The 10,359-nt window shown below is 32.1% G+C and overlaps 1 protein-coding gene across 1 annotated transcript; it reads right to left on the minus strand.

Annotated features, from left to right (window-relative positions):
- Positions 1 to 8,795: 8,795 nt before the first annotated feature.
- LOC145283695 (uncharacterized) lies at positions 8,796 to 9,535 on the minus strand. The gene is made up of 2 exons (XM_080132720.1): positions 9,295 to 9,535; positions 8,796 to 9,052 (listed from the first exon to the last, which is right to left on the minus strand). Exons 1-2 carry the CDS (start codon positions 9,514 to 9,516, stop codon positions 8,840 to 8,842), a joined length of 435 nt encoding a protein of 144 aa, XP_079988846.1. The 5' UTR covers positions 9,517 to 9,535; the 3' UTR covers positions 8,796 to 8,839.
- Positions 9,536 to 10,359: the final 824 nt, after the last annotated feature.

The following is a 10,359-nucleotide window of genomic DNA, read 5'->3' on the forward strand; positions in this document are numbered from 1 at the left end:
TATAAGCGACTCCAGTTGACGGAGAGTGATAGTTCTGGGCCAGATAGTGGTTAGAAATTTCAAATGGGAAAATCAGGATTTGAAAGAAAAATATTTCAATCACTTGGGCTTAAATATGATACTCCGTTCTCTCCCTCCCTCTTTCTATCTTTCTCTATCTCGGTCGTGTTTTGCCTAAAAGTGAAGAATTGTAAATTAGTTAGCGTTTAGATGCACCTCGTGATGGTGTGGTCACTAGCTAAGCACAAAGTTCGAGCTCAGAGTAAATAATCGTTCTTACATGCTTAAAAAAATTTCTAAATATATAAGAAAATGTATGTTGCTCATTTTATATAGCATTTGATGACAGAAGATTTGGCATTCCAGAAATAACGAAAACAGAGACCTCAGAAAAATCCCAACAAAACGCAGGTGGCATAATGTAAATGATTTTGATTAAAGATGATGTGCCTATCAACTTTAAGTGATAAATGTAGGGAGCTGGGCGTAACATCAGTAGAAATATCAAGAACATACCAAGCTTACCCTCCAGCAGCAAACTATCGGGTTATATTGGGTTGATAATACTCTGCATTTTAAATCCAACACAATGAGGGATTTGTGTTTAATAAATGAAACGTTATTACTCACTTGTTTCTTTGATACAAAGTTTAACAGAAGTTTTCACTTCAACAGGAAACTGAGGATTTCTAGGAATAATTGTAATTCTCAGTACTGTTTCATCTGTACCAGCTGGAATGTTGACAGGTTTGTTATAATTTGCTGTGACCTTAGTTGGTGTAGGTATTAATCTTGCTGGAGTAGTTTCTGCCAGAGGTACACCTGTAGTCACTTTCTGTAGAAAACACAGTAATAATGTACAATTATAAGAAGTCAATATAAAATATAAAGTAAAACACAGGTGACGATGTAAAATAGCGTTTACTTTCGGTTTCAATCAGCCAAGTGAAATACACGTTTGACGTGACATTGAGTAAACTAAAAAACAATAGGGTAACAGAATTTTTCATGCCATACTTGCGTTAAACTAAGAACGTAATAAATGTGCTATGTACGTTAGGAGATGTAAAAATTTACCTGTGTAGTTGTCAGAAATTCAACAAGGTATTTTTGAACATTATCTGTATCGATAAGCTGAATTACACCGCCACCTGTCATCGAATCTCCAACCGTGATTGTGACCACTCTGTCTTGTTGTGTATATGTTAACCATCCAGTACCACTTGGTCTGATGTCTCCGGGATTTCCACTCGGTTCCAATGTAATAGCACTATCAGGCAATACAATATCATCATCCATCCCTTCCAAAAGTGTACACGTCACTATGAGGAAAGAGTTAAGAAAAAATTAAAATCGTCAAAAGCTGGTAGTTTTGTCAATTTGTCTGTTGAGAATTTGGACTTGGAACATGCACATTGAGAAAAATAGATAAGAGAAACTTGAAAAATGCCGTATAAGCTGTGAGAATATATTTGATTATATCAACAAGTATATACTTTTGATTTAATTTAGTGAACTTATAACAAACTGAAAATTATTTTCTAAAATTGCAAAGTTAGGTCCTTTTAGACTACATGAAAATAACATATATTTGTGCTTTAGTGGCCAACACAGACAAATTATGAGCTAAAAAAAGAAATAGATGTGTATGCCTAGAAAATAGAGATGTATGTGTGCAGAAATATATTATTTAAAATATATATATGGTGGTTGTGTGGTTGTATTAAGTTTGGTATATTCAAAAAAATAAACATATAATATTGAAATGTAAATTATATGAGTTTAATATATACATGGTTTATCAATATACACATTTTGAAGTGAAAAGTTATTGCTCTAAGGAATTTCATTAGTATCTTTATATTACCCTCAAATATAAAAATCTGCTGTGATATATGCTAGGGTATATTTAAGAAAATTTCAAAATAATTACATTTAAATATTCATCTAATTTAGTGTTCAATTTTTGTAAGATAAACATAGTTATTTCCAGTTCTACATAGCAACTAGCATATTCTTTTGATTAAATTTAGTGAAATTATTAAAAAAATGAAGATTAATTTCTAAAATTGCAAAGTTATATCCTTTTAGAGTTTACGAAAGTAACATATACTTTTGCATCAGTGGCAAAAACAGGTAAATTATAGGCTAAAAACGAAATAGATGTTTATGCATATAAACAGAGAGACATGTGTGTAGAGACATAGGAATTGGAATATATACCTGGTGGTTGTGTTGTTACCGTAGGAGATGGTGGTGGAACACCTGCAGTTGTCGTTGTGGCACCTGGTGCTGGTGTTGACCTTGCTGGTACTGATGTAGTTACACCTGGTCCTGGTGTTGATATAGCTGCAAAATATTTTTATATTAAGCATATTAACAGTGATTCTTATTAGAAAAGTCAATTGACGGCTTATGCTGAAGTCATCTTAACAAGAAATTGAACCTTAGAGAAACTTGTAATTAGTGTCTCATGACTAAAAAAGAAATCAAATGCAGGTGTAGAATATATGAATTTACAAAGTGAAGGTATAGTTACATGTATCTGTATACTTTCTTAAAATACTCCTAAATAAAATTAAATTTGGCAAACATTTATTATTGATGTCTAATCATTATTGTTAAATCTGAAAAAAAAACTGAAATTTTGAAAATATTTATTATTGATGTCTAATCCTTATTGGTAAAATCTGACAAAAATCACAGATATCCAAATTTAAACAATGACATCCTTGCCTTTTCTTTTGTGCTTTACACAAAATTCGATTGAACTAACGGTTAAATTCATTGCAGAAACTTATGACTTGAAACTTATTTCAAATTATATAATGACTAATTTCTTAATAACGATTCATGGAAAATGCACAAATGTACACAGATGTATGCATATGTAAATATCAATATCTATGCATATGAGAATCCATGAGATTTTGGAAATTCAACTTATAAATACTGCAAAAGTTTAAAGTTCGTTATATTAAAAAAAATATAACACTGAAATGTAAATTAATGTGTTTAATATATATATATGGTTTATCAATATACACAGTTTGAAATTAAAAGCTGTTGCTCTGAAGAATTTCATTAGTATCTTTATATTACCCTCAAATATAAAAATCTGCTGTGATATATCCTAGGGAATATTGAAGAAAATTAAAAAAAATATATATTTAAATATTCATCTAATGTTGTGTTAAATTTTTATAAGATAAACGTAGTTATTTTCACTTCTATATAGCAACAAGCATATTCTTTTGATTTAATTTAGTGAAATTATCCAAAAAATGAAGATAAATTTCTAAAATTGCAAAGTTAGATCCTTTTAGATTTTATGAAATTAACGTATGCTTTGGCTTCCGTGGCAAAAACAGGTAAATTATAGGCTAGAAACGAAATAGATGTTTATGCATATAAACAGAGAGAAATGTGTGCAGAAACATAGGAATTGAAATATATACCTGGTGGTTGTGTGGTTGCACCAGGAGCTGGCGTTGTGAAAACTGGAGGTTTTATTGTTGACATAGAAGGTGGCGTTGGCATACCTTCAGCTGTCGTTGTGGCACCTGGTGCTGGTGTTGACCTTGCTGGTACTGATGTAGTTACACCTGGTCCTGGTGTTGATATAGCTGAAAAATATTTTTATATTAAGCATATTAACAGTGATTCTTATTAGAAAAGTCAATTAACAGCTTATGCTGAACACTATCTAAGAACACTGCCGAATACATAAAGTGAATTTGTGTGAAATTTCATAAAAATCGATCCTGACACAGATAAAGTTGATTTTATATAATAGTAGAGAAACATATATTTTATATATGTGACAATATTCAAGTAAATTAATTTTTGTTATATAAAATGCTTCTTTAATAATTACTAACGGTATCTTTATGGTGTTGTCCGAGATTTAGTTGCATTATTTTAACTTTTAGTTTGTTTGCAAATATCTAAATTGGAAGTAAACAGATTCTATTTAATTTTTCAATTTTAGAAAATACTTTTTCCGTTTCTTAATTCATATTTGCTATTGATAAGCTAACATTTTATATAATCATTTGTATGATCTGTATAAGTAAGTTTTCAAATAGCTATGTACGTTATTTTATTGCCCCGGACATGAAAAACAATAAGCATGAAAATTATCAATGAAAAGGTAAGTCAACATTTGCTTCATAAATTATAGTCGAGTCTGACTTTAAAAATCCGACAATGCAACTTTATATGTTGGATAAACCCAGAATGATTAAATTGAATCATCACATCTGCAAAAATCATTTGGATGGGAAATTAACATGGTTAACTGTTGTAGGGGCTTATCTGTTGGTCAATAATGGACTCTTCCTACTATAAAGACTGGGAGAATGTGCCTCTTGACGTTATAAACAACTGTTGTAGTGTACGCCTTATGGAGAAAAATAAACTCTTATTATAAAGACCGGAATATTAAACCTTTCAGTATTATGCACAAGTCATGCACACTTGGTGATCAGGCTGCTGATTACAAAAGTTTGAAATCTTTGCTTTTCCTATCAAAGTCGCACCAACAATTTTCCAGCAAGTTATGGACACTTTGTTGGAGGAACTTCATTTTTACGATCGCTTACTGACATGAAATCTTAATAAATAGTAAAAGTATTGAAACGCTGGAAACATGCCCAAAGTGTGTTTTCACAAATATGGGACTATGGGCTCAAAATAAAAATAAGAAGAATGTGATTTCTTCATGAAAGAACTCAAATATCTGGGTCATATCATAGATAAAGACGACAGGTGGCCAGATTCTGAATGGACCACTACAATTAAAGAGATGTCATCTATTAAAAGGTTACGTCTATGAAGAGTTTCCTGAGATTAGAAAATTATTACCAAGCATTTATTGCACACAGTTCTCCATCTTTTACTGAAAAACTTTATAAAAATAAGGTTTGGAAATTGACACTCATTGTTCAAGAATACATGTGACATTTGATGGACCGTAAGAAGAGTTCTGCTATCTTATTATAGTAGATAGTTACATAAAATTGCTAGAATATTTAGATGTATGGAAAACATTACATAGGAAATGATAAACCTCTGGCATGAATTGTTGGTCTGATTTGGGGTTTGATCAATGATTGATAACAGAACTCAATTAACGTTGACTGATTTTGAAGTGCTGTGTAACAATTTCCAAATAAAACACATTAGCACCTCTCTGTACCATCCCTGTTAAAACGGCCAGGCAAAGCGTTTTGATCGACACCCTAAAAAAACTCCTAAAACATTGCGGCACGCCTAGAGAAAAGGCCTTAAAGCAATTTTTATGAGTGTATAGGATGATACTAAGCACAAAGATAAATCTTCATTATATCCAGCAGAATTGGTGTTTGCTCGAAAAATGAAGATCAGTATTTTAAAAAATTGCTGCCTAAACAAAGCATGGGCGAACATCTAAAGTACCAAAGAATCAGTACATTCCAGGTGAAAAGATGTTTTTTAAGATATGTAAAACAATACATTCTTTTGAGTATATGTTACTATAGAAAAGAATATCGGAAATATAGTCTACATAATCTGAGGCTCTCAGTAATCAAATTAGAAATCAGCTCTTAGATGAAACTTACAGTACGTTACAGGAACATGTAGCAATAGATGCCATTTATGACACCTTAGACCTGGAAATATTTAAAACAGCCCCAGAAGAGCAACACTCCTAAAGAAAAACAAAAGTTGTTAGACCTTATCAGGATCAACCCAAAGAGAAAATGATACCGAGACTCCTGCAAAGTTAAGGTCTGGGAGGGAGGTTGTTGTAGTGCTCATCTTACAAATAATAATGAATGCTTCCTATTACTATAAAGACGTGAAGAACTTACCTTACAGCGTTATGCACAAAGTACGCATACATGGCAGTTGGACTGATGTATAACCATTCTTTTTATTTGTTTTATTTATTTTCCTGTTTAGTATATTTTGTTTCAAGTAAATCTAAAATTGTGTCTTTCTTTATGACCCTTCTTGTGTACAACAATAACTGAATATGTTATGCTTAATCTTATGTCAAAGAGAATATCAGTATGTCACTGAAATGCAATGGGTAAACTTAGTCGCGATTGCTATATAATATGATAAATTAAAGTAAATAATATTATGTTTGGCATATGATAACGATGAAAAGATAATTTTTTATTAGTATCGAACATTATTATGCAGCAAATACAATGTTTAAACGGAATTCTTCTATGGACATGCATAGAAAAGCATACAAATATACACAGACATATGCATATTTAAATATCAACATCTATGCATATACAAATATATGAGAATTTGGAAATACAAGATATATACTGCAAAACCTTCAAACTTTTTTTATTTTTCAAATAACTTTTTTTATACTGCTTTTTCACCCTAAACGAGGCACAATACCACTTGGGCCTAACGGGCTACTATGTAGGATCAAATTTGCAATGATACTAAATAGGGAGTTGAGCAGCAGAATGTCTGTTCATATTACATTTGAACTTCTGCATGTCATTACAGTCAGGATAGCAGGAACTCGAGAGGGAATTTCCAAATATAACCGTTTGGGAAAAGAAATTATTTGAGTAGAAGGCTTTTTAGCATCTATGAATGTTTATAGTTTAAGAGTGGGATTTTTCTGCTTGTTGGGTTAGTCAAGAGTATTTACATCGATTGCTAAATATGCTTGCAGTTTGCCAGAGCATTTTCTATTAAAATACTTGTAAAATAGGCACATGGAGGCAATATTGAGGCAGTGGGACAGAGGTTAGAATTTGGTTGACAGTGCAGGACCTATTAGGTTGGCGACTCTATTTTGAACCCTGTATAGGAGTGAGAAAATAGTAGCAGATTAACTATCCCAGATGTGACAACAATACTCCATGCATAAGCGAATGGTGGCCTTGTAGAAGTACAGGATACTCTCGGACATGAGTAATTTTCTAGCATGATAGAGAGAGCTCATCTTCTTCCCAGCAGCTTGGCAATGCCCTCAATATATGTGCTCTAATTCATGTTCCCTGTGAACATTTAACCAAGGAATTTGAATGAAAAGATTTCAGGTAGCGCATCATTAGTCATGGCTATAAGTGGCTGAAAAGATTTCTTGTAATTATAAAAGGAAATAAGCTTAGTCTTACCAGCATTGAATGTTACCATCCATTTATGACTTTGGTCCACCACAGACTGGATGGCTTCCTCTTAAGTTTCAGCCATTTCCTTAGATATGTGTACATTTGTTTTCCCGTCATGTCTGTTACAGAGCATGGTGTCATCAGCAAATATGGAAATCTCAGAGAAATATGGCATCCCTGTGCCTGTTTTACAAGTACTTTAATGGAAAGTGTTCAGACAGACTCAAATTACTGGGTCTCCTCAGCATAAATGCCTGCGACAAACCCAACTGGAAATTCAACTTATAAATAGTGCAACAAACAGCAAAATCCCACCCCAACATTGTAAAGATTCCTAGATGCCAGAACTCCTTCTACTCAAATAGCTTCTTTCAAACTGCTAGACTTATTTCCCTCCCAGGCCCCTGCTTCCCTGACTCTATTGATATGTAGAAGTTCAAGTGTAATGTGAATAGACATTTCGCTACCCAACTCCCTACAGTGTGTCCGTGCAAATTTCGTCCCAAATAGTAGCCCCTTATGTCTTAGTGGTACTGTGCATATTTGGGGTGAAAAATCAGATAAAAAAGGTTAGTTTCACATAGTGCTAAGATACCTGGGAAATTCGCTAGGAGAAATGATTCTACATAGTTTAAGTTTAAATAATTTCAACTGTTACCCTGAAAAAATACTGAATCAATATGCACAGTTAAATGTTTTAGGTTATTGCTTTCATAAAATTACTTAGTATTTTGTACCATCTTCAAATATAATAAAAGTGAAGTGATTATATGCAAGAGAATGTTGGAGCAAACTTCAGAAATAATTAAATTTTAATATTTGTTAAAATTTGCGTTTAATTTTAAAAAAAGGTAATGTAGTAATATTCATTCTGACGTGACAGATTTGTTTTGACAATTAGGAATTTACATTGAAATTGAAGAAATAATGCACACTTGCATCGTTGACTTATTGTGTCAAAATAATAAAGAGTCATATAGGTAGGGACTCTTGCATGCCACACATTTTAAAGCCTTTTACCTGTATTTTTTGTTCAAAAGGAGACACAAAAAATCCAGGCAGTGCTGTTTTAATCTCAAAATGTAAGCGACTCCAGTTGATGGAGAGTGATAGTTCTGGGCCAGATAGTGGTTAGATATTTCAAATGGGAAAATCAGGATTTGAAAGAAAAATATTTCAATCACTTGGGCTTAAATATGATACTCCGTTCTCTCCCTCCCTCTTTCTATCTTTCTCTATCTCGGTCGTGTTTTGCCTAAAAGTGAAGAATTGTAAATTAGTTAGCGTTTAGATGCACCTCGTGATGGTGTGGTCACTAGCTAAGCACAAAGTTCGAGCTCAGAGTAAATAATCGTTCTTACATGCTTAAAAAAATTTCTAAATATATAAGAAAATGTATGTTGCTCATTTTATATAGCATTTGATGACAGAAGATTTGGCATTTTAGAAATAACGAAAACAGAGACCTCAGAAAAATCCCAACAAAACGCAGGTGGCATAATGTAAATGATTTTGATTAAAGATGATGTGCCTATCAACTTTAAGTGATAAATGTAGGGAGCTGGGCGTAACATCAGTAGAAATATCAAGAACATACCAAGCTTACCCTCCAGCAGCAAACTATCGGGTTATATTGGGCTGATAATACTCTGCATTTTAAATCCAACACAATGAGGGATTTGTGTTTAATAAAGGAAACGTTATTACTCACTTGTTTCTTTGATACAAAGTTTAACAGAAGTTTTCACTACAACAGGAAACTGAGGATTTCTAGGAATAATTGTAATTCTCAGTACTGTTTCATCTGTACCAGCTGGAATGTTGACAGGTTTGTTATAATTTGCTGTGACCTTAGTTGGTGTAGGTATTAATCTTGCTGGAGTAGTTTCTGCCAGAGGTACACCTGTAGTCACTTTCTGTAGAAAACACAGTAATAATGTACAATTATAAGAAGTCAATATAAAATATAAAGTAAAACACAGGTGACGATGTAAAATAGCGTTTACTTTCGGTTTCAATCAGCCAAGTGAAATACACGTTTGACGTGACATTGAGTAAACTAAAAAACAATAAGGTAACAGAATTTTTCATGCCATACTTGCGTTAAACTAAGAACGTAATAAATGTGCTATGTACGTTAGGAGATGTAAAAATTTACCTGTGTAGTTGTCAGAAATTCAACAAGGTATTTTTGAACATTATCTGTATCGATAAGCTGAATTACACCGCCACCTGTCATCGAATCTCCAACCGTGATTGTGACCACTCTGTCTTGTTGTGTATATGTTAACCATCCAGTACCACTTGGTCTGATGTCTCCGGGATTTCCACTCGGTTCCAATGTAATAGCACTATCAGGCAATACAATATCATCATCCATCCCTTCCAAAAGTGTACACGTCACTATGAGGAAAGAGTTAAGCAAAAATTAAAATCGTCAAAAGCTGGTAGTTTTGTCAATTTGTCTATTGAGAATTTTGACTTGGAACATGCACATTGAGAAAAATAGATAAGAGAAACTTGAAAAATACCGTATAAGCTGTTAGAATATATTTGATTATATCAACAAGTATATACTTTTGATTTAATTTAGTGAACTTATAACAAACTGAAAAATTTTTCTAAAATTGCAAAGTTAGGTCCTTTTAGACTTTATGAAAATAACATATATTTGTGCTTTAGATAACAGATAAATTATGAGCTAAAAAAAGAAATAGATGTTTATGCCTAGAAAATAGAGATGTATGTGTGCAGAAATATATTATTCAAAATATATATATGGTGGTTGTGTGGTTGTATTAAGTTTGGTATATTCAAAAAAATAAACATATAATATTGAAATGTAAATTATATGAGTTTAATATATACATGGTTTATCAATATACACAGTTTGAAGTGAAAAGTTATTGCTCACAGGAATTTCATTAGTATCTTTATATTACCCTCAAATATAAAAATCTGCTGTGATATATGCTAGGGTATATTTAAGAAAATTTCAAAATAATTACATTTAAATATTCATCTAATTTAGTGTTCAATTTTTGTAAGATAAACATAGTTATTTCCAGTTCTACATAGCAACTAGCATATTCTTTTGATTTAATTTAGTGAAATTATTAATAAAAATGAAGATTAATTTCTAAAATTGCAAATTTAGATCCTTTTAGAGTTTATGAAAGTGACATATACTTTAGCATCAGTGGCAAAAACAGATAAATTATAG

The sequence above is a fragment of the Euprymna scolopes genome, chromosome 8, assembly GCF_053919585.1.
Source record: "Euprymna scolopes isolate OS-2025 chromosome 8, ASM5391958v1, whole genome shotgun sequence".
In the NCBI taxonomy this organism is placed as follows: Eukaryota; Metazoa; Mollusca; class Cephalopoda; order Sepiida; family Sepiolidae; genus Euprymna; species Euprymna scolopes.

Coding starts and splice junctions, on each gene's coding strand:
- LOC145283695 (XM_080132720.1), bottom strand. CDS start 9,516: ATGGATGATGATATTGTATTGCCTGATAGTGCTATTACATTGGAACCG. Junction 9,053..9,294: donor AATTTCTGACAACTACACAG/GTAAATTTTTAC, acceptor TGTTTTCTACAG/AAAGTGACTACAGGTGTACC.